Genomic DNA, 25,904 nt, shown 5'->3' on the forward strand with positions numbered 1-25,904 from the left:
ACCCCCACCTAAACCAAAGTGTGAGGGCAGAATGAGGAAGAATTGAACATAATGTTTTTTTTAAGTACTTGAAAATTACTTTAAAAACTGTAAATTTAACTATCCAACTTAAAATTAGTGGAGCTTATCAGTTATTTCCTAAACCGGAATTCCTTGTGTCTTTTAGGAAAGTACTAAATTTAAGAATGTCTGGACAACTCATTCCAAGTCACCTATAGCCTATGAGAGAGGAAGAATATATTTTGACAATTATCGGTGCTGTGTCAGCAGGTATCTTTTTGGTGAAAATTTTTGCTGTAATTCATTTGACTGTTGATCTTTATTCTAATTTTTATAGAAACACATGCCTACGTTAGTGCTTAGTGAAATAGGAGAATGGAAAATGGATCCAAAATCAGAGTAGGTGATAAGATGTGTATAATTTAAAAATCTTGTTAAGTCTAAAGCTTCAGGTTTCATCTTTGTAAATACCAATTTAAAGCGAATTTATATTGCAGGTAAAATGATAGATTGCTGAATGCAGTGTAGTATTTTATTCTGCCTAAAAGATACCAGAGTCAAGAGAGTCAGTTACCTAGTAGTTCAGTGATGTTTTAGAGAAGAATTTCTGTGTTTTGTTTTGGAAGTACTTGCCTTGGTTTGTTTTAAAAGAAAAATTTCAAACTTGCTGAAGTAGCATAGTATAATGAACCCTCATATACTTGTTACTTAGATTCAAAAAGGATCAAGATTTTGCCACATTTGTTTATCTATCCCATTGTCCCCTTTTCCCTTACCTCTTTGCTAAATATTTTAAAGCATATTCCAAACATCATGTCGTATTTAAGTTAGCTTTTCTTAAAAAATGGGCCTTTTATTTTTCTTTTTTTAACAGCTTTATTAAGAAATAACTCACATACCATACAATTCACCCATTTAAAGTGTACAAGTCAATGATTTTTAGTTCCTTAAAATTACCTCAAAAGAAACACTATATCCTTTAGTTGTCACCACAATACCTTGATCCCCATCAGCCCTAAGCAACTGCTAGTCTATTTTCTGTCTCTATAATAGATTTACCTATTTTGGACATTTCATATAAATTGAATCACATAATGTGATTTCTGGGGGGACTGGCTTCTTAGTAGATTACCAGTGTATTATAAAAGGGTATAACTCAGGAACAGCCAGTGGAAGAGATGCATAGGGCAAGGTATGGGGGAAGGAGCACAGAGTTTTTGTGTTCTCTGAGCATGCTGCTTTCCCTAAATCTCCGTGTGTTCAACCAACCCAGAAGCACCTCTTTTTTTCTAATGTATACATTTAATGCCATACATTTCCTTGTAAGCACTGTTTTTGCTGCATTCCACAAGTGTTGCTATATTGTATATTTTCATTTCGTTAAAAATATTTTAAAATTTCTTTTTAAGACTTTTTCTTTGACCCATGTGTAATTAATTAATGTATTTAATCTCCAAGTATTTGGGGATTTTCCAGCTACCTATCTTTCTGTTACTGATTTCTAATCTAATTCCACTGTGGTCTGAAAACATTTATATTATTTCAGTTTTTTAAATTTGTTGAAGTTTATTTTATGTCCCAGAGTGTGGTCTATCTTGGTGAATGTTTCATGTAGGCTTGAGAAGGTGTATTCTCCTATTGTTGGATGAAGTAGTCTACAGATGTCAATTAGATCCAGTTGATTGATGGTATTGCTCAGTCCAATTATGTACTGACTCTGCTTTCAGTTACTGAAAGAAGTTATGCTGAAGTCTCCAACTTTATTAGTAGATTTGTCTACTTCTCCTTATGTTCTGTACATTATAATCTCACGTATTTTGACACTTTTGTTAGATACATACACATTAAATATTTTTATATCTTCTTGGTGAAGGGACCCCTTTATCATTATGTAATGCCTAACAATTTTATTTATTCCTGATAATTTTCTTTTTTTTTTTAATTTATTTTTAATGGAGGTACTGGGGATTGAACCCAGGACCTCATGCATGCTAAGCTCATGCTCTACCACTGAGCTATACCCTTCCCCCTGATAATTTTCTTTGTTGAAGTCTGCTTTGTCTAAAATTAATATGGCTATTCCAACTTTCTTTTATTAGTATTTGCATGGTATACTTTCTCCATCCCTTCACTTTTAATTTACCAATGTCTTTATATTTGAAGTGGCTTTATTGTACACAACATATATTTGGGTCTTGTTTTTTATCCACTCTGGCAGTCTCTGGTTTTTAACTGGTGTATTTAGACCTTTCACATTAAACGTGATTATTGGTACAGTTGGTTGGATACCTCCCATATTTGTAACTATTTGCTATTCATTGCATTTGTTATTTGTTTCCTTCCCCCCCCTTTCATTCTTTTCCTGCCTTCTCTGGTTTTAATTGGTCATTCTATATGATTCCATTTTCTTTCCATTTTAGCATATCAATTATATTTCTTTTTCAGAATTTTTAGTGGTTGCATTAGAACTTGCAGTATACATTTACAATAGTCTAAGTCACTTTCAAATCACTTTCCACTCCGCTCCTCATAGGTAGTGCAGGTACCTTATATCAGTATTTCTAATTCTTCCCTCCTGACTTTTATATTGCAGTCATTCATTTTACTTATCCATAAGCTATAATCACTGAATACCTTGTTGTGAATATCATTATTATTATGAACAAATTTTTATCTGCTAAATCAATTAAGAATAAGAAAAATATGTATATGAGAAATTGACTCATAACTGACTATACTTCAACAACAAAAAAAGAATAAGAAAAATAAAGGATTTTATTTTACTTTCATTTATTCCTTCTCCAATGTTCTTTTCTTTATGTAGATCTGAGTTTCTGACCTATATCATTTTTCTTCTCTTTAGAGAACTTCCTTGAACATTTCTTATAAGGCAGGTCCACTGGCAACACATTCCCTTAATTTTTGTTTGTCTGAGAAAGTCTTATTTTTCCTCAACTTTTGAAGGATAACCCCTCAGGGTACAGAATGCTAGGTTGGTAGGGGTTTTTTGTTTTGTTTTGTTTCATCACTTTAACTATTTCACTGCACTCTCTACGTGCTTGCATGGTTTCTGAAGAGAAGTCCAATGTAATCCTTATCCTGTTCCTTTATAGGTAAGGGGCTTTTTTATTCCCTCTGAATTCCTTCAAGATGTTCTTTTTGTTTTTGACTTTCTACAGTTAAAATATGATATGGCCAGGTATAGATTTTTTTGGTATCTACTATGCTTGGTGTTCTGTAAGTTTTCTGTATGTGTGGTTTGGTGTTTTTCATTAATTTTTGAAAATTCTCACCAATTATTTCAAGTATTTCTTCTGTTCTGTTCTTACTCTGGTATCCCCAGTATGTGTACATTACACATTTTCTAATCATCGCACAGTTCTTAGATACTCTAATCTGCTTTTTTCATTCATTATTCCTTTCTAGTTTGGAAAGTTTCTATTGAGATACCTTCATGTTCACTGATTCTTTCCTTGGCTGCGTCCAGTCTACTGATGAGCCCATCAAAGACATTCTTCATTTGCATTATGGTGTTTTTGATTTCTAGCATTTCCTTTTGATTTTTTCTTAGGGTTTTTATCTCTGCTTAATTACTCATCTGCTTCTACATGTTTTCCACTTTTTCAATTAGAGCCCTTAACGTAGTAATCATAGTTATTTTAAATTCTCAGTCTGAGAATTCCAAAATCTCCACTATAACAAGGTCTGATTCTGACTCTTGCTAGGTCTCTTCAGTGTTTGTACTTTGCATTTAGCATGCCTTATAATTTTTTTGTTGAAAGTTGTATGTGATACATTTGGTAAAAGGAATTGCAGTAAATAGGTCTTTAGAGCAAGGTTTTATGTTTATATGACTAGGAGTTAGGCGTTGTTTGTTGTTGGCTATAGCTGTACGTGTCAGAGCCTAAAATTTTCTCTAGTGTCCTTATTTTTATCTCCCCAGTACCGACTTCAGCAGCTTGCACCTGGGTTTTTGCTCCTAGTAAGCTGCGATTCTTGGTGTCCATCTCTCACTCTAGTTTTTGGGGCAGCAGTTTGCTATGTGACCACAATTCCCTGATGTAACTAATAAGAGTTGTTGATTTTCAGTTTGTTCAGCTTTTTTCTTGTCATGAGGACATGAGTGATGGACCAGAAACCAGAAGTTAGAGACTGGTTTTTTTAGGTACTGCTTGAGATTTTTTTTGATCCCAGAAGGGCTCCTCCCAGCACCCTTTTCCTTTCTGGCAAATTAGCCAGCCTACAATTTAGCCTATATGGCCAGTGAATCTACAAATCTCTTCTCATTTACCTTTCACCACAGCCTCCACTGGTTATGAGAGTGCTCTTAGGCTAGAACTTCTCCACATTCTTTTGCAAATGAAGTCAGTTCCTCTGAGAACAGGCAAGGGGCTATCTGCTTTATGGCCTGCTTCTCCCCATAGACAAAATCTTTGACCAAGGCTCTCTAGCTGATGGTGATGTTGGGGATGTCAGTGGCACTCTTCCCGCTGAATGACTCCCCCGCTCTAAAAGCTAAGCACTAGGAGTTGGGGCAGACATTAGCCTCAGATTTTCTTGCCTCTCTCAGTGAGGAACCACTGCTTTATGAGGTAGGATATAGGTAACTGGGGCTTGGGTATTCTTAGGCATGGAAGGCCCAAGGTAGAGCCTCCGTCCCATGAGTAAGGGTTAGGCAGAAGAAAGGAGTCCTACCTCTTGGCTGCACTGACCCACGATGAAAAATGCTGTCATCCTACCCTTCCAGGGAAGGTAACCCTCTGGGAGCTAAGGGTTGAGGGAACCCTGTGCTCTTGGCTGTACCAGTCTGGAGTGGCGTTTTCATCTTGCTGAGCTAAGAATGGTGGGGAGGAGCACATCCTATTTCAAACACCATGGGCTCTCACTGTTCTTACTGAGCTCTAGTACGTTTTCTTGAGTAAATGTTTCTTTATTTGCTGTGTCTCCTGGACCTCTTCAGGGCCTTAATTAGTTGTCCTTGTATAATTTTCACCATTTTCCTGGGGAGCATGCCCATAGTGCTCCTTGGAAGTGGAAATCTGGACATTTCTTTATATGATCATAATGTCATTATTATGCCTAGCAAAATTAACAGTAGTTCTTTGGTATCATTTAATGCCCATTTTGTAACTTTCCCAATTTAGAGGTATCTGTTTTAATTAAAATTTTTTACCAAATCAGAGTCTCTGGCATTGATTGGTGATCCAATGGTAAATAGTATTGGAGTTCTTTAATATGCCATTCAAGAGAATTTTATTCATTAGGTAGAATTGTATATGAAGTTTCTTTCATTCCTGTGAAATTCTGTTTAATTTTGGTTTAAACCTTTGAATCAGTGAGAGAACACCAAAGGTGAACAGAACTGTCACCTTGAAAATTACTTCTAAATAGTACTTTAATTTTAAAGTTGATGAGTTTAGAAAATTGAAAATATCTATGATCACATCTCACTAGTAATCAGGGAAGTATAAGTTAAAGGTAAGAGACTTTTTCACATCAAAAAATGCTCAGTAGTGACAGGAGTATAAACTCGTTCAACCTTTCTGAAAGGCAACCTGGGAATAAAAAACCTTAAAGCGTATTTCCTTTTTTATCTAATTTTCACCCTAATATAAAGGGACTCTTTTTATCTAATTTTCATTTTACAATATTGGAATGACTGTTATGAACATGGACTTCAACAGAGATATTCATAATAAATGTTCAAGGGTAATGAAATAATTCAATATGATCCAATTTTGGAAAATAATCTGCAAGTAAGTTTACATATATAAAGAAAAACTAGAGGGAAATGAACCAAAATGTTAATAATTGTTATTTTTGATAGTTTCATAGTGATATAACTCATTTTAGTTTAGTATATATTTTAAAATTTTTTCTATGAATGTGTTATGAATTGTGTGATCAGAGAAAAAATATTTAAAATTAGAAAAGGAAAAGAAAGTAGCAAGTTGTATTTCTGATATTCCAGATTTCTGAATTGAAAAAAAATCACTCAAATCTGAGCAAATAGTATCTCATTTATCAAGTAATCAAGTAGAATAATCTTTTCTTTTTCCCCAGTGTCGCATCAGAGCCAAGAAAACTTTATGAAATGCCAAAATGTTCCAAATCAGAAAAAATAGAGGATGCTTTATTATGGGAATGTCCAGTGGTAAGATTTAGTTTTAGAACATTTATTTCTAAAGCATTTTTAGCCTAGAAGAACTGATTATTGTTAATACATTGTATAAAGAAATGAAACTTAACTATCATAGTGATTCTTAAATCTTGAAAGAAATCAAGAAGAGAATCTATCTTTTCATTAATCATTTTTCCTCATGACATAATTTCTACTAAAAAATTATATATTTATGAATATTTTTTAACTTTTGATACCATTTGTAAATCTTGAAAATAGAAAAAGTTATGAACTGATTAAAAGTTTTATAAGCAATAAAACTAGTTTATAGTCATTCTTAGTGTTTAAGAAACCATTCTACTCAATATATTTGGAGAGTAAAATATTTATTTAGGGCAACAGTTATGTTAACATGGTTCTTTGAAAGTGGATTCTTAAGAGTTTCTTCTATGAATCTTGTGAGAAAAATAATAAGATAAAAATAAAATAATAGGTAACCTCATTCCATCGGACCAGCAATGGTGTGTGTTTTTCAGAACACTGTATTTATAAATGTTTAACATCTTATGCTTGCTAGAGGAGTTGGGAGAATTGGGTTATTTAAAGGATTAAACAAATTTATTTATAGAATTACTTCTCAGAACCTTTAATGCTAATAGTACTTACGAAAATACTAATGTGCATGGTGATTTTTCAAACCATTTTCCTAGATTTTTTTGATCATGGAACATCCTTTTTTGAGATATATTTCTAAATATTAGTTTTCCATGGAATCAGTGTTCCAAGAAACACACTTAAGAGTACTGCCACAGGATAGGGGGAGGGTATAGCTCTGTGATAGAGTACATGCTTAGCATGCACAAGGTCCTGGTTCAATCCCCAGTATCTTCTCTAAAAAAATTAAATAAATAAACCTAATTACCTCCCCCACGCCCCCAAAGAAAGAAGTACTGCAACAAATTAATCAGTTCTTTGAATGTGGCTGTGTTTTTAGGAAAAATAGAACTCAGAATGTATGACTAAAAATAAAGTTTAAAGGATAAGAGGCTTTGCTTTGAATTTACTGTCAAAATTCTTTTTATTAAGACTGTTGTTTTTACATAAAATTTTAGTTTTCTAGAGCTGCTGCTTTCTTTTTCCCTGGACAGTTACTCTCTTTCATGGAAATCTCCTTTTTAAAAATCAGAAAGCTTTAAATCTTCATTTTCTTCCCCAGCTCCTTATTGAAAGTTAAACATAACTGTTATGCCCCCAACATCTAAAGCCTCATAATCCATTTTCATTGGAAAAGGGAGGAGGATGACAGATTCCTTACTTGAGAAAAGTTTTGAAGACACTGGTACAAAACAACAAAAATTAAGAGCAATCATGCAAAAATAAAGTTTCTAGTAACCTAATTCTTCTCACTTCGAACGTTTTGTTCTTCTTTGAAATGTAGCAAGATTTTTCATTAAGAAAAACTAAAAAGCACATTATATTAACATATTGATATGAAACTATATGAAAACTGGCACCCTTCTTTTCTGAGACAATGTGTGAAATACAACTTTTGGTTTAGGAAAATACCTCAAACCTATTACATATGCTACTTCAAATTCTTTTTTTTTTTAAATAGTTAAGGTATAAATGGTACATTTTTAAAACTTCGAAATCTCCATGAGATGATACTTACATAAGACACCAAAGAATAAAAATATTTACACCATTGCCTGTGATTTTAGTGTAAGACTTCAGTAGCTAATAAACTTAAAACACACACGCATACAGACAAAACCAAGAAACAGAAAAAAACTCTTGTTTCTTTCACTAACATTTGAAAGAGAAGACAAATCTTAAAAGAGTATAAATAAAATAACTACATCTACATTCTTTTCTAGTCACTTTTCAGCCTAAGTGAATATTAGATGAATTTCAACTTCCATATTAACTTTCCCCTTGTAACTTCATGTTTATTCTACAAATCAAAGTAGAACCTTTTGCTTTTCTTTCTCTTCCTGCCTTAGACTTCCACCTTGTGGCAGCTCCTCAGTGTCAGGTACGTCCAAGCAGCTATCCCCTCCCTTTGTTGGGAGTAATTCATTGGTGACAGTCATTATCTTTAAAACCAGGTCCCTCTCTGATCTTCTGTGCCTGCCTTGATCCTGGATTTTAGCTTTTCATTTAGGTTCGAGTAGCGCCACAGTGAATAATGGGATAATTTGCTCTTTTGCCCTACTGAGGCAAGGAAAATAAGTTTTGGAATAAAGAAGCATCTATTCCAGTGATGACTCTTAATTGCTTATGCTATTTTACAGGGTTTTAAGAACTGTTACTGTGCCATCATTGTTATCACAGCAGCCCAATTAGTAGTACTCCTATTACATTGTTACGGTGATGATGTTTCGCTAACATTTGTTGAATACTTAATGATAAATAATAATAAGTAATAATACATTATTTCAAGTATTGTTTAAGCACTCTGAATAAACTCACTTAATAAATTAATGATGATAATAATTACTCACAATTTTAATCTTTCCTTGTCTTAATTCTTTATTTGTACATTTACTATTTCTTCTTTAATTAACTTACTTGACTATTTCTTTGAGTCTTTAGCTATTTTCTTTGGACATACATTACTGCAGATTGTTCATAACCTAGTAATTTCAGTTTTATACCTGATTTTTTTAGGGAGAAATGCTTCCTAATCCATCAGATTATAAATCCTCACTCATTGCACTGACTGCTCATAATTGGCTACTTCGTATATCAGCAGCTACAGGAGAAATCCTTGAGAAAATATATCTTGCTTCATATTGCAAATTCAGGTATTAACTATGACTTTATTATTTAAATTTTCATTATAAAAACTTGTGACTTGTAAGTCAGGATATTTCAAGGTTTTTTTTTTTTTTAGTTTTCCATTGTATACCTGGATCTCAATTTATAAACCTATTTTCTTTCTCTTTCCTGAGAAGATCTGAGGATGGAGACCCTTTATCATTTATCTTTGTATTCCTCATAAGTAACCAACCTCTAGTAGTTGACAGATACCCTTTTAAAAAAATTTTCCTTCTACAAATAGTATTTTATATGTAGGATGTATTTTATGGTAGGTTTTCATGAAGACTAGTCTGGTGCAGTAAAATTAACTATCAAATATAATCTGAGAACTGTTATTTTAACTAGTAGTTTTATAAATTACATATACATTTTTGGAGTGAATAGGTGCATACAAAATGTGAATGTAACATTTTTAATGCTTTTTGTAAATTCCATTTTAAAGCGGGAATTTTTTTTTCTTCTTTAGTTTCTTTTAGGAATTGTTTTTTGTTTTTCTAAATTTTGAACACTGTTAGATCAAACACAGTTTTTATTCATTGAAACTCTAGAAGGATTAAAATTATACATCTATATTTTAATAGGAATAAATGCATATAAGGATCTGGAGGGAATTCTTCTAGTTATTTGTTTTTAAAATAAATTACTTTGCTTTTATAATTTAAGTAACTGAAAAATTGTTCATTTATAAAATATCTATTATATTTTTATTTTAAGTGTAAGGAAACTGATCCAGATGAATAAACTTCTCTTCATTCTTTTAAAAGGTACTTGAGCTGGGACACTCCTCAAGAAGTCATTGCAGTCAAGTCAGCTCAGAACAAAGGCTCAGCATTGGCCCGACAGGTAGATATCTTTAAACATTCAATAAAATGAAGAATTCGGTTCCAGAGGAATTTGTCTGCAAATTTTTTATGAAAGAACTAATGATGTTTGATTTCTAAAGCATGCTGTAAAAGTTGTTTACCACAAATTTAAGAAACTTCCTTCAGTCCACTTTGAGGAAGTACAACCAATTATTTTATATTCCATAGTGGAAAGAAATTGACTGAACCTTTTTCTGCAAAGTAAGGGAACTGTCTTTTTCAGAGAAATCACTCAAGCCCCAATTGTTGATATTTTTTATATTTAACTTAGACATGTCAGTGTAATGCTGTTTTCAAATGATATGACCATGAAAACTGCGTGTCTTTTGATTAGGCCCTTCATTGTTAGAATTCCAATTTATGATATAAATTATATTGTATGATAATATATTACAGTACAGTATATTAATTATAATTTATATAACAGAAACATCAATTTATATTACATTGTAATCTAGTGTATAATATATAAAATATATTTTGTTGTTAAGAAATGTTTATTGTTTTGTTTACTTTTATAGATGTTCGTATGTGCATTTTGTAGCTCTCTTGAGAGCTGCCTGTAATTTTGGTCTTTCCTTTTAGGCAGGCATTCAACAGTCTGTTTTGCTGTACCTTGCTGTGTTCCGTGTACTACCTTTTTCACTCATAGGGATTCTGGAGATCAACAAAAAGGTAAGAATTTATTTCTGATTTAATTTTCATATTAATTTTTTGACAATAAGATGTAATGTCATTGTTTAATTATTTTTTATCAGCTGTTTGAATTGGAAATGTTCCCCTGACTATAAAATGCTTTCTGATACAGTTTAATTCTATCAAAGTACATGAGAACATTTGACTTGGGAAGGGAGCCTAACTATCCCTTCACTGTTCTGAATGTTTTTATGCTTTTCAGGTGGATAATGTTGAGTATCCATGGTCATTAACAAACCACTGTTCTATAAAATTATGAAATGAGTATTTTTTTCAGAGGGAATATTCTAAAGCTTGTTAAAATGATCGTTAAAGAAAGGTGAAAGCCACAACAAAGTGCCTGGTTTAAATTGCAAGGTATAGCTCTAAAACTTGTTTTATGATATGTAAACAAGTCTTATAATTAAATGTCAAGTTTTTAAACTCATTCAGTATTGAGTTTTATTGTTGTTGCCATTGTTCCTGATTTGTGGGGTGGTTATATGAGAGGAAAGAAAGTGCAGGTTGCCTTTGAGTAAAAGAATCAATAGTTTCCTACTTTCCTTTAAAAAGAAAATGCTACTTAGTCTGGGTGAATCGTTATTTATTGATCTATTCTACTGGTCTTTAATTAAGCACATGAGGTAGGTGCTTATTTTTGAGGCCAGATCCTGAGGGTCCACTAATATTCATTAGCAAACAAGAGGAGTATAGTTTTAAGAATTTATATTGTACAAGCATAATATGCTAAACTGCATAAAGGCTAAAGAATAATGTCAGTTATTTATTAATTGTTTGTTTTGTGCCAAACACTCTGAGTATTTTACAACATATAATAATAGTGTAATATATAAGGTATTCAACTAGGAGGTTAAGCAGCTACCCAAATCTTAAAGGGAGTAAATGAAGAAGCTGGAATTTGAACCTAGATTTGATTCCAAAGATTAAACCAAATTTTAAAATAGAGTGGCTACTTTATTATAACACTCATTATTTGAAAATACGTTTGAATTACACAAGTCCTTCTTTTCAAAATGGTGGATGAGGATCAGTGAATAAAAAGTCATGGGTTTGTCAAGAACAAAGCAAACCATAATTATTCTTTTAAGAGGTGACAAAAAACACAACTCATGAATTTAACTATTCTCTTTGTGTTTGTGGATTAAGTAATTGTGTACATTTATTACAGTCGATAACAAGAATGAACATTTAGCAAAGTCATAACTCATTTTTGTTTATTTCTACATGTTCAAGATAGTCGTTTGAGGGAGTTGATCTTGATTATGTTTATTTGGAGTTGAAATGTATCTTTCACTTACCCTGCACAATAAGACTGCTCAGGGGCCAGACTCAGAATGTGCTTTTAAGCTATTTGTTGGGATAGTAAATCTTTGCTAAGTCATATGTCTTGAGTAGAAACAGAAATAGATTTTCACTTAATTTCTACTTGTTCTTTCACCACTATGAGTATTTGTCTATGTTGGCTTTTGTTAAATTTTAAAATAGGCACAGAATCAAGTTCTTTATCAGAGCTCTGGAGAATCATGACATGATCCAGCGTGTAGGACAGAAACAGAGAGGGAACAGTGAGCCAAAGCTTTACTCAAGGGCAGCTAGGCTAAATGTCTCTGTATGTAGTTGGTCTTTATATGACTAAAAAAATTCAAACAGTATTAGATATTGAAAGAACAAGGTAATGATAAAATTCTGGAGTTGGCTGTTTCATATTAGAATTACTTTCTTAGACCTAACGTTTTCACCTTTAGCTAAAAATGTCTCTTTGTAAATAACGTTTTGGCATAAAGAATAGGTCCCTATATTTATTCTGTCATGCATATCCTATACAGTAGAATTAAATGGACTCAGTTTACACTGCTATCCATGAGGAAGAGGATTTGTTATTAAAAGATGTTGACAAAACTATGAAGCAAATGAATGCTGCTGCATTATTTTGAGAGATGTGCTACACTCCCTTTAGTGCTTCAGTTTGAGACTCCGGTGGCTTACTACCCACTCGTAATAACACCTTAGCTTCACATTTCTAAATTATAATGAAGTTATACTGTTAGGCAGTCGTGTTGTGGTGGTGTCCTGAATATTAAACAAATACACAAACCACTGTGAGCACTCAGAGGATTGGCCTTCTGGTCTTTTCTCAGGTGATATCTACCTTTTCCCTCAGATTTTCGGGAACGTTACAGATGCTACCTTGTCTCATGGAATACTGATTGTGATGTACAGCTCGGGACTGGTCAGACTTTATAGCTTCGAGGCCATCACTGAACAGGTAGAGAAAACTGAAATTTGCCATATTATAATTAACTTGAGATTTGGACTGAGCTGATTTCTTTAATGAGATGTTTTTAAAGTAAGACACTTGTGTAGATTTCAACTCTGCAAAACTGTACAAGTGCATAAAGACAAAGTAACCTTTAAAAGAGGGGTGGGAAGATAAACAGAAAAGCCCTCAAATAAATAAAGACATTTCCTCTGTCAAATACATGTGAATTTGATTTTCTTTCTCTCTCCAGACAGCAAATAAGCAGGTGCTAAAGCCACCATTTTTGTTTTGTTTTGTTTTGTTTTTAGTTCATGCAACAGGAACTTGACTTAGGGTGTGCATGCAGATGGGGTGGGACTACTGGAACTGTAGGAGAGGCTCCTTTTGGCATTCCTTGTAATATTAAAATCACAGGTATGGCTACTATCTAGTACTTTCTTCACCTTAAAAATCAAGTGGTCATATTAATAGTTACTATAATCATCCAGATGTTTTTCTCATAATTTAATTATAAATTCAATTCATTTTACTCCAATGCAGAGTATTCCTTGCTTTTGAATAGGTATCCACAAAAATTTGTTATTTACTGAGATAAAGGCCTAGGTATGCTGGGTCAGAGATCTGTGACCTTTGGCAAGTTACTTTACCTTTCCGGTCTTGATTTCCTTATCTGCAAAATAATGAGTTGCAGTACATGATACCATCTTAGCTCCTTTATAACTTAATATTTTACAATTGTGTGAAATTTACCCAACTTAACAATCAACAGGCACAAAAAAGAAAATTATTCACAGTTCTGTAAATATAATAAAAATTGTTCTGTATTTAACTGACATATCAAATTCAGCAGTTTATTAAAAAAGAAATCAACTGTTATTCAAATTGAGCATTGTATGTTGAATAAACCATTACTGACCAGAGTTCATCTCAGAAATACAGTGCTAATTTAATGCAGATAGATATAAAAATCACAAGAGTAAATTAAAAAATGTGTTTTCTTATCCTAATACCTGTTTATCTTTATTCTTAGTTCATTAAGAATTATTCTTTATCATGTTAAGTACATTTATTTTTTATTTCTAACCAATAAACATCACATATTTAGTTGAAACACCAAAAGTTTTTCTAATATGGGTTGAATAAGACAGGTTTTTTTCTGTCATTATTATTTAACATTATATCATCAACAGATCAAGAAACAAATGAAATATTTCATTGTGAGAAAGGAGATATCCTTTTTATTAGTAAATGACCAACTATAAAAACTGAGAGAGTCCAGGATAGTCAATTAAGTTATCCAAGAAATTCAAAATCAGTATTTTAAAAATTACTCAAGTTTTTAGGTATCTTGGACAGGGTGAATTAGGCAGTTTTGTGAAAACTCAGCCTCAGCAATACCTCCTGTATTTGATACAAGTACACTAGCAGGAATCTATTAAGAATTTTAAAACTATAAGCTCCACGGGTAACTAAAATGAATTAGAGAATTCCCCCAAATGGTAGCTTTGTTCTTGTTGAAATGAAAATAGTAAGAGAGTAAAACAAAGAACAGAGTAATAAAGAAAGCTTATAGAACCTTTGTGCTGTTATTTTGATCCTTGTTTGTAGAGAGAAGACCGGGTTTGGGATCACAGTCTTGGCTTCTACTAGTAAGAGTGAAATTCCACTGTTAACTGGTGGTATGGAGAATAGACCAACTACTTGACCTCTGTGGGCCTCACTTTTATCAACTTCAAAATAATGTCTCAAAATATGATCTGTGAAATCATTTGCCACTGTAAACAATGCAATGATTGTTGGACATTTGGCTAAGAAAAGGAGCATATTATATTAGAAACTTTGAGTATTTTTTCAAGCTGTATTGACTGAAATCCTGTTTATTTCTCCAGATTTGTTTTTTAAGATCATTAACGTCTATGCAAAATAATATTTATTTTAACTTTAAATAACTTTCCTTAATGCAAAACAGTTCATTTTCATTACAGAAAATTTAGGAAATAATGATAAATGAAATAAAGTTTAAAACACTCATAGTCCTGCAAGGAGTTAGCAGTTATCACCTTGGTTTTTTTTTTCATAATCTTATAATGTATGTATTTCTGTATCTAAAACTAAAGAACAGTCATCTTTCATAACTTGCTTTTTAAAATGTCAACTCTGTTGAGGTATAATTTACATGCATTTAAATGTACACATTTTAACTGTACAGTTTGAGTTTTGCCATATTTATCCATGAAACCACCACTGCAATCAAGATTTAGAATCTTTTCATCTTTCCAAAATGGTCCCCTGTGCCCTTCCCAGTCAGTTCTCTCCCTATCCCCAGACTTAGGCAAGCAATGAACCTGCTTCCTTTTACTCTACATTTCTAGAGTTTAGTCTACATGGAATCATGTGATATGTACTCTTTTGTCTGGCATCTTTCACTCACCATATTATTTTTGAGATTCATTGCATATTGTTGCATATACTTGTAGCCTAACCCACTTTTAAATGTTAACACATCACAAGTGTTAATTTCCATCTAGATTATTTAATTGGTGGTCTTGTGAAAACAATAAAATTGGCGTCCTGTCTCACACTTTACATCAATATAAATAATAGATGGATCAAAGATTTTTAATTCTGTAAGAAAACTTGGAAAATGTTTTTATCTCAGAGTTGGGAAGACCTTTTCTGACACAAAACCCAGAGCCTTTAAATAAAGGATTGATTAAATTTGGTTACATAAAAATTAAGTGCTACATATTAAAAGAGCAAAAAACACATGAACCAACTAAAAAATGAAACATGGAACATATTTGCAACATATAAAGGGGTAATTTCCTCATTATATGATTACATACAGATCAATGAGAAAAAGGACAACACAACAACAGCAACAGAATGAGCATAGGATACTGTTCAAGAGAAGAGGAAATATAAATGGCTTTTAATTAGGGGAGGACAACACCCAATGTCACTGATAAGAGAAGCACAAGTTAACATTATCATAAGATACGTCTTTTCAGATTCTTAAATAAAAAGTTAGGTAACAAAGTTGATAAAAGTATAGAAGAGGCACTTTCATTTCTCGTTGGGGTCCTTTATGGAGGACAACTTGTCAATATGTATCAAATTTTTAAGTGCATATACTCTTTGAGCAATTCCATTTCTAGGAATTTTTCCCAGATGTATTCGCATGTGTGCAGAATGGCAAATGTACAATTACAATATTGTTTCTAATAGCAAAAAATGGGAAACAGTGTGTACATTGATAGGTGCCGACAGTATTATTTAATTGTTTGGCTATATCATAAACTTAATTGTTAAAAAGAAACAGGAATTCTTCTTTTACTGGTATAGACCAATTTCCAATATATATTAGTAAGTGGAAAAAAAAAGAGTGCAAAAACTATGTATATAAAAGAAACCTCATTTGTGTTAAGTATTCATATTCATATCTTAAAAATGTATATATATATGAGCATATGCTTTGGGGATTGCTTGAAATATCTGGACACCCAAAAACCTGATAATAGTAGCTACTTCTGAGGGATACAGATGAAAGGAAGACTTGGTTTTCATTATATTTCTTCTGATACTTTTTGAATGCAGTGCTTGTATTACCTTTGCCTTACCTTTGCCAAAAACTGGTCCTGTATGTATGTGCACACACAGTAAGCTCCTTGAGGTTTTAAAACTTGACTTACGTAGCATTTTATGCATGAACTATAAATTTATTGAAGCAGCCTACTCTGGACACTTAGGTTGTTTTTAATTTTTTGTGACTATAAATAGTACAAGAATATCCTGTAACTATAATTGATCCTTGCTTGACTCACTTAAGTCATTATGGGTTGCAGGATGGCAATTTTTAAAAATTCTGTCATTCCTTCTACCTTTAACGACTGACATTTTTCTGTAAATAAAAGCTTTCACTAATCACCTAGGGATGAATTATAATTCCTCCTAAAAAGTCAAAGTAAATACTTATTCCTTCCCTTTAATTACCAATATTCAGAGTAAAAAGTGGCAAAATACTTTATAAGTAAACACACATATACAAACACAACTGACTTAAGGATTTTTATTTATCCAAAATTATATAGTTACAGTCATTATTCTTAGTGATGTTCAAATTGTTCCAAATTTGACCAATGAGAACTCCATTTTGACATACCCAGTAGACTTGGAGAAATTCCTTGCTTTCTGGAACAATGCTATGTCCCAAGCTTACCATTTACTTTCCTTGTCCTGGATCTGACAACGAGCCATTTTACTAGAGAATGTCTTCATCGACTGTTAATTTCCTCGGGCTGCTGTAACACTACAAGCTGGGTAGCTTTAAACAACAGAAATTTATTCTCTCACAGATTTGGAAGCTAGAAGTTCACAATCCAGGTGTTGGCAGGAACAGCCTCCCTCTGAAGACCCTGAAAGAATCCTTCTTTGCCTCTTCTTGCTTCTGATTGTTGCTGGCAATCCTTGGCATCCCTTGGCGTGTGATAGTATAATTCCAATCTCTGTCTCTGTCTTCACATGGCCTTCTTCCCTCTGTGTCTTCAGATTTCTCTCTTCTTATGAGGACACCAATTACTGGATTTAGGGCCCATCCTTATCCAGTATGACCTCACTTTAATTTATTATATCGGCAGAGACCCTATTTCCAAATAAAGTCACATTCACGGATACTGGGAGTTAGGACTTCAACATATCTTTTTGAGGGACACCGTTCAACCCAGAACAAAGATCAAGATATAGTTATGCACGTTGAAGTCGGGAGTCTTTCCTTTTAAACCCTTTCAATGAACAGAGCTAGGAAATACATAAAAACAAAAATCAATTAGTTCATTTTCGTATTTCTAAATTTAACTGTTCTTTGATTTATTTATTTTTCTTTTAGCTCCCATGGAACTTCTTGATTCCTAATAAAACTTTATCCTATAATATGTATATGATAGTCTTAAAATTGTCACATCAGTGTTACTACTAAAAAGTGAAGTATGGAGTGAAGGTTGAGATTTCTCCGCAGTTCCTTTTGTCCTTAGTGTACAGCCCAGTAAATGTACTATCAGAGTAATGTGTTCAAAGGGTTATTTGTTACCACTTTTATACAATTAAGTTCATTGTTTTAATTTGTTTTCAATTTTTGGTTTTCTTTTCCCCTTTGACTTTATCCTTGAAGTTGAGAAATGTGTATATTTCAAAAGTCATAACTATGTAAAAAAGATATTCTGAGAAATTCTGCTTCCATACGTGGTCCTTCCATTCTTTTACTTCCCTCCCCACCATTCCATCCTGTCCCCATAAGTAACCATTATTTTTAGTTTCTAGGTTATCTTTCTCTTGTTTCTTTTTGTAAAAATAAGCAAATACATGTATGTATCCTTTATATATTACCTCCCTTCTTATATCAAAGGTAGTATATTATATACTCTGTTCTGTACCTTGTATTTTCACTTAACATATATCTATGTTTTTAAATATTTATTTACTAGAAGAAATAGATAAGGTGAAGTATCCTCTATATTTGAAAATCACAGAAAAATCATCCTATTCTAGCCATTCATCTTTTATAAACCATATAACACTCATTTTGTACACTTTATATTAAAACTCTCCTTTGAAGTGTCATTGACCTTTCATAGACTCAAAGCATTATAATTAATATTATTATTATTACCTTCTTTTTAATGTCTCTCCACAGTCTAGCGAGTAGGAACCCCTTTTGCTGGCTCTCTTACTCTTTTCACACTACTCTGGCATTTTTGTTAAATATCCTTTCTTTATAGCAACAACTGAATGGTCTAGACCTATCCTAGAGTTTCCTTACCACAAGACATGGAATCAGCTATTCTCTGAGAACTCCTGGGCCTTTTTAATTGAGAATGGTATTATAGATAGAATTTGGGATCTTGGGACTAACAAGAACCCATCAGATTTGTGGTAAGCAGAGTCCTGATGCTGCTTTTGGGCCATTTGTAGCAACTTCTGGGAAAAATACTTCTTTTTAAATACATCTTTTTACATTGATTTTTTTTTCTATTTTGAATTCCTATTCTATATGCTCTGCAGCATACCTCCTTAAAATATTAACCCCCAATTCAAACTCTAACAGTATTTTTTTCTTTTTATAATCCTTCTTTTCCTCATCCACTGTCATTGCCACCATATTATCACATATGATGTTTGTATTTCTTTCATAATTTACCCACTGATGTCCTTTGCTTATTTTTCTACTGGAGTGTTCATAGTTTTCTTATTACTTAAAAAAGACTTCTTTATATATTAAGAATATTACCCTTTTCTTAAAAGTTTAAAAAAAAACACTTTAAATACATTTGATATGTTTACATCTATCTCTTCTTTCTCCTTAAGATTGTCAATTTGTGAACTCACTTTTCATTACTTGTTTTTCTCCTTTACATGGCTTTAAGTAGTAAATTGCCCTTATGGAGAGGCCTAATGAGGCTCACATTTCAATATGAAACATGTGACTCTTCAGTGAATGGTCTCCCAAAAACAAGTCCCTTTATTGACAGTGGTCGCCTCATAAACCAGAGATTAAACTCTCAAGTTAGAGGGTGAACAGGGGGCTCATAAATTAGCCACCTTCCTGCACAGGCTATGTGGTGTTTAATAAGGGCTGCCCCAAAGAGCTCCGGTCTTCTGAAGCAGCAGTACCTTCCATTTATGCATTTGTTCAAAAGTAAATCTGCTGCACTCTACCTAAAATTGTCGTCAAAAAGACGACTAGGAAACACAAACAACAGATAGTTCTTTTATGGTGTCAGTCTCCAAAAGACAATGAGTGACTGGATGTATCTAAACTACCTTAAAGTTAAGTTGTCTAATGATTATCCTAGTAGTAGTGGCTATCCTTTGATAAAGCTCCACTGTGATAGGACCCATCCTAATTGGCTACTTTCATTATAACTAATACCACTTCTAAAGTGGAGATCTTAAGCAAGACTTCTCTTGTAAAGTTTGCTAAGTGTAGCTTAGAATATGAAAGATCTCTTCCTCATGTTTGAGGGAACTATTAGACCTAATTACCTTACTGAGTTATTACGAGAATTGGAAATAGTATCTAACCCAGAGTCTTGTAGACAAGCAGGTGCCTAGGAAATGGCAGCTGCTTTTATTAGGAGTACTTTGGCATTTTTTGCCATCATCAGCACCTTCAGCCCACTTTTTACCTCCATCCAGCTGCATGTCACATATGCCTTGAAAACAGATGTCTAGAAAATTGACTCATAGCCTAACAGTTGTTTCCTACCAGCTTTTTCTTTTCTTAGTAATAAGCCTCCTTCTTGATTGTATTTTATTTCCTTGAACATAGCAATTTTTCATTAGTGGAAATTTATAGGTGATGCATGCAAAGAAAGGTTGAATTCAGTTAAAGAATGTTCCGAAACTACCAGAACAAAGAAACTAATAAATTCTTGTTACCCATCTCTGCAGACACACCACCACTGCTCTTTGAGGTGTCCTCACTGGAGAATGCTTTTCAGATTGGAGGCCATCCTTGGCACTACATCATCACACCTAATAAGAAGAAACAGAGAGGAGTTTTCCATATTTGTGCCTTAAAGGACAATTCCTTGGTAAATCATAATAATCAGACTTTAGTAGTAAATTTATATCAGAAATCCTTTATTCTCTACTTCTCTAATAGGTCAACATTTCTAAGAATTACTTTTTTATTTCTTTGTATTAATAATTTATGAACAATGTAAAGTACAGACGAGTACAAAGAATATAGCAACACTTGTGTATACTATCCAGAATTTTAAAACATTAACATTTGAAAATTCTCAGGGCACTAAAGATTTATTAGTTTTTTCCCTACCAATCTCCTTGATCCCATGTAAGACATCTCTGAAGCCCCATAGTGAGAATTGTTGATGGAATATATTCAGGCTGCGTCTGAAATTACTGGTGGAATGTGTTGTTGGTTCTGCTTCTTCATGGTTTTGTTGCTCCTTGCTTTCCAGAGCAGAACCAGATAGAACTCTTTTGGTCACAGTATAAGCATTGAAACACTTCTAATTTTCCAGGACATTTTTAAGTTATATATGGCAAAATAGAAAGAAAGGGTACATGGTAAGACAGTAGAAATTTCTACCTCTTAAATTAATTTTTCTCTTTTTTTCTTTTTAAAAAGATCTAGGCATTGATCTGTCATTTAATAAACATTATTGAGGGCCTACTGTGTGTCACAGTTGGCTGGGGACACATTCCCTTCCTACAGGTTACTTATACTCTCAAAAGAAAGCAAACATGTCGATAAATAAGATGGAGTCCATTAAGTACAGTGATTGAGAGAAGTACAGAAAAGTGAGTTCACAGAGAAGGGGCATTCTGTCTTTGTTTTGTATTGCTGATGTAGTTTAGTTTATTTCTGGAACCTCTTGATATGTCAAATGAACTTACTTTTTCTGAGACAAATTCAGCTTATTCCACACCCTTCTTTTCCAGGATCTTGCTCTGTTAATCATTGTTGCACCGAGTGGCTTTTAGAGTCACAGGTCACCTTCCACCACACTGAAGATCTGCACAGTCTTGGGTCCATTTGTCCATTTCTCGTGATGTCATGGCCACTGGGGGACGTGGTGTATAGTGTCTTCTAGTTCTTCTTTTGTAGGAGCATTGTTCCCTTCCATTTTCTCATTAACCTATCACATGTGGCAGCTCCTGTTTGGCTGAGGCCAGTGACATCCTCTTTTACAAGGGACTCCCTAGGGACTGTTCCTGACTGTGACAAGTCTGTGTTTTGATTTTTCACCTCCCAGCCAGTGGACATCTTCAGCCACCAGGACCTGTCACATCTCTTTTTCGCTGAACTTTTCCATCCAAACCCTGCACAGTTCACATTCTGGACATTTAGTGTATATTCTTATAAGAACTGATAATACATATTCTTTCCTGTGTGTGTATATAAAATGGCCTTCAACATCTACATCAAGCATGCCTGTCAAGTGCTGGCCTTCTGTAATTACTGACTGTAACATTTAGTCAGGTCTGTAATTCAACATATTTATAAATAACTGCTAAATCCAGGGGAAGTTTTCAGTCCTTTTGCTGGACACCTCTTGCTGTGATACTACCATAATGATGCGTATGCCCATTACCTCCTCACCTGTCGGTCAGAAGAGTAGGTAACCCCAAAACACATATGCAGCCACACTGAAGAATTCAGAAAATGACTCATAGCTTTCTCTTAAACTGAGCTTTAAACTAGCATTTGAGCAAATAATAGAAACTACAGAAGCTGCTAATAATGCTGCCTAGTGCTTAACACAAAAAGAGATGTTTCTTTTGCAGATATGTTTAGATATCATAATAAAGAGAATAGTCTCCTAAAGAAAGATCTCTTGTGTGTGTATACACACACGTGCGCACGCACACACACACACACACACACACACACACACACAAGAGTATAAAAAAAGTTTTATATTAAACAAAGGAGCTTTTGGAGCTAATGCCAAAATGGACACATTATTTTCAATGGTTGCAACAAGATGTTTCATTGCATTGATTTTCTTATATGTAGAATGTAGTAATACCACCATTTCTATTAGAAATTATTAGGATACTTATTAAAATCCTTGAAAAATTAAAACTCATACATTAACTTGATACATAAAATATGTTAAATTCCAATTTTTAAAAAAAGCACGTCATACAAAGCACTTGTGATACAGCCCCAGCCTACCTCTCTAGTCTCGTGGATGGACACTCCAGTTCTCAGTTTAATTGTGTGGGCTACTCATGTTTACACACATACATGCTATATGGATTAACACTTCTGTGCTTTTGATTTTGTTTCTTCTTTCTAGCCATTTTCTTCTCTTTTCAAGGCTGAACTCGAGCTTTTTTTCTTCCTGAAATTCTGCTTACTGGGGTTGGATGCTTGATAATATCCTGTGCATGGCTTGACCACCTTGTTTTCTACACTGCCTTATTCTCTGTTTCTGTTTCTGTATCCCTTCTTGAATATGAGCTCCTCAATGACAAGTATTATATTTAATGCATGTCAGGTATGGACACCTAGTGTGATACCTTAAACATAGTGTCCTGTCAGTATATGCTAATGAAATTAATAATTTTGTATGTCAGAAACTTTAATGAATATCCAATAGGAAAGATGGTATCATTTCCTTTTACATTGGAGAAATTAAATGACTTGGATAAAGCGAAGTTAATGTATCTGTGCTGTATTAGTCCCCAGTGCCCCTGTGTATAAGGTAAAACATTTATTACATATATAATCACATATGGAAGTATCTTTTTCTTTATTTTAATGTCTAAATATACTACTGTGAAATAAATCTCTACTTACCTTAAATACTAAGCAATATTAGACCATTTCCTCAGCATTAGAGTTTAATATCTGATTTATCCAAGGAGATTATGTGACCTGTTTGGTTGCATGTTTATTTTTGAGCTATCCACTCTTTTTTTTTTTTTTAATTGAAGTGTAGTCGATTTACAATGTTGTGTTAGTTTCTGGTGTACAGCATAGTGATTTAGTTTTATTTATATATATATATATATTCCTTTTCACATTCTTTTTCACTATAGACTATTATAAGACATTGAATATAGTTGACTGTACTGTACAGTAGGACTTCATTGTTTATCTATTTTATATATAGTAGTTAGTATCTGCAAATCCCAAACTCCCAATTTATCCCTCTCACTTTGGTAACTATAAGTTTGTTTCTTATGTCTGTGTCTATTTCTGTTTTATAAGTAAGTTCATTTGTGTCATTTTTTTAGATTCCACATATAAGTGATTTCATATGGTATTTGTCTTTTTCTTTTTGACTTGCTTCACTTAGTATGAATCCATCCCTGTTCTGATTGACAGTTTGTTGGAGATGGGGGAGGGAGGAAGAAATTGTAGGGGATTACATTACATAATTATGGCAGAGTTAAATAATGGAAAGTCTATGGACTTTGGAGTCTAAACTGCTGCTTAGTAGGTGCAGAACATTGAGCAAATGATTTATCCTCTTTGCATATCAGTTTCCTTATCCATAAAATGGAGATAACCATGTATGCTTTGATATTTGCTAAGACCAAAAGAAATAATAAATAAAAACATCTACTGCAGTGCCAGACACAAATTAGGTGCTTGAGATATGGTGACTTAAGTTATTACCTGTGAACTATAATATATGGTACATGGTAAATCTATGAAATTTCTGAATTTAAGTGTTCCGGATATCTCAAGTTTGAGTGTCCTAATTCAGCGTTAATACACACCCCAGTTCAGCTGGTTAATATTTTCTCTTCCCTTTACTTTTGACTTACTGATCTATCACTGATGTTAGGTTTGAAAAAACTATTTTGTTTTCCCTTAATGTTTATTTTCAATATTTTTTCCCAATTTCAGGCAAAAAATGGGATCCAAGAAATGGAGTGTTGTTCTCTAGAATCTGACTGGATCTATTTTCATCCTGATGCTTCTGGTAGAATAATACACGTTGGTCCAAATCAGGTCAAGTGAGTATTTTCCTTAGTTACTTTAAAGTTAAAAGTAGCTTTTGGTGGTACTTTGGGGCATCTTTATTTTTGCCAGCTAACTACTGAGCCAATTGTGGAGATAATCAGCTTGTAGGGTGCTTCCTCAGACTGGCATTTAGAAAACCTGACTTTATTCTTTCAAGCTCATCATTACTGTTTGAAACATTACACTTGTATAAATTCTTTGGTGGATGATAGATGATGTATGAGTGAAAGGAGATTACACATTGATTTGTCAGGTTATAATTCATTCTCCAGGATTAATGAGAGAGATTGATTTATCTTTGTTCCAAAAGGCAGCCTTACTACCAGAGAAGTAGCAGGTTGTTTGATGTAAACCTTGTTTTATGTAGTTTAGCCACGTCTTCCACACAATTGACCTCTCCTTCCTTGAAACATACTTCATTTGGCTTCCCTGACACCACAGTGCTCCTGAACAGTTTCCTCCCTTTCTGAGCAGTCTTTCTTAGTATCTTTTCATGCTCTTCCTCTTCTTTCCTGACTGAATGCTCTTAGAACTTAGACCTCTTTCCTCATTCTTCATTCCCTTTCTGCATGATTCTTCTATTAATGCCCTTGGCTTCAAAAAGATCATGTGTGCACCCAAACTCCAAAAGTTGTTTTGTAGCCCACTCCTCTAATCTAAGTTTATGTCAGAAATCTGGAATCATTCTCGACACTTTCTTACCATCTTGTCTTTCATCAGTGTATGTGTACTTAAACACTCACTTGCATTCTCTCTCTCTTTTCTCACACACAGACACACACCCCCCGTATATCCTGTCAATCCAATTTATTTTACTACTAAATATCTCTTACATCTTCCTTCTTTCTGCTCTTGGCCACTGTCACCATCTTAGTCAAGCCATTGTCATCAGTAGCCTGGACTATAGTAATAGCCTACTTATAGGACTCCAAGAATCCACTTTTACTCTTTAAGTCTGTTTTCTTCCCAGCAGCTAGAGTGATTTTTTGAAACAGTAACAAACACAAAAACCTAGTGAAATCTGCTTTAATCTTTTTATGACTTCCTATTGCACCTAACATAAAGAAAGGCATACTTAGCTGGTCTGAAAGACTCCTCCCACTCAATTTATTTAGTTCAGTCATGCTATCTGTTCAGAAAGCTGAGGACCTATTCTCTCTGTTTAGTGTTTTCCCTATCTGTTCTCCTGCCTAATTTCTATTCATATTTTATGCCCCCTTAAATGTCCCTTTTCACAGAGTCCTTCCCTGATACCCCTCATTAGATTAGCTCCCCTATCGTATTTTCATTGCACCCACTGTGTAATCTTTTATAGTACTTACAGCAGTTTAAATTATCTGAGTGATTATCTGTTTAAATATCTAGCTTTAGAATCATGAGCTCCATAATGACTGGGAAAGAGTCTGTTTGCTGACACTATAACCCTGGCACTGAGCACAGGGCTTAGCACAGAATAGGAACTCAGTATTTGTTGAATAAGAAGGGCGTTGCCTGCCTTCTTTATTTTGTATGCTTCATGATAATTAGTCTACTCTGAATGGATTATAAGGAGGATGAAAGGACTGAATGATTTACAGAAATTCATGAAAACTGTGGTTCAGCTCTAGTTAATCTTATTCTTAATGTTTGTTACTC

General features: G+C 33.5%; 1 protein-coding gene across 3 annotated transcripts in view; it reads left to right on the forward strand.

The window, feature by feature from the left end:
• Window positions 1-25,904, forward strand: part of DCAF17 (DDB1 and CUL4 associated factor 17) — a 35,078-nt gene that overhangs the window by 773 nt on the left and 8,401 nt on the right. For 2 of the 3 annotated variants that reach the window (XM_032479675.1, XM_032479673.1), the window contains exons 2-10: window positions 167-270; window positions 6,064-6,154; window positions 8,792-8,928; window positions 9,709-9,787; window positions 10,393-10,482; window positions 12,665-12,769; window positions 13,072-13,177; window positions 20,210-20,352; window positions 24,153-24,262. In XM_032479675.1, the coding sequence (XP_032335566.1) occupies window positions 6,095-6,154; window positions 8,792-8,928; window positions 9,709-9,787; window positions 10,393-10,482; window positions 12,665-12,769; window positions 13,072-13,177; window positions 20,210-20,352; window positions 24,153-24,262 (830 nt within the window). In that variant the 5' untranslated portion in view covers window positions 167-270; window positions 6,064-6,094. The remainder of the gene's footprint in view (window positions 1-166; window positions 271-6,063; window positions 6,155-8,791; window positions 8,929-9,708; window positions 9,788-10,392; window positions 10,483-12,664; window positions 12,770-13,071; window positions 13,178-20,209; window positions 20,353-24,152; window positions 24,263-25,904) is intronic. The other variant, XM_032479674.1, reaches the window with a different exon arrangement.

This window comes from Camelus ferus, chromosome 5, assembly GCF_009834535.1.
Source record: "Camelus ferus isolate YT-003-E chromosome 5, BCGSAC_Cfer_1.0, whole genome shotgun sequence".
Lineage (NCBI taxonomy): Eukaryota > Metazoa > Chordata > Mammalia > Artiodactyla > Camelidae > Camelus > Camelus ferus.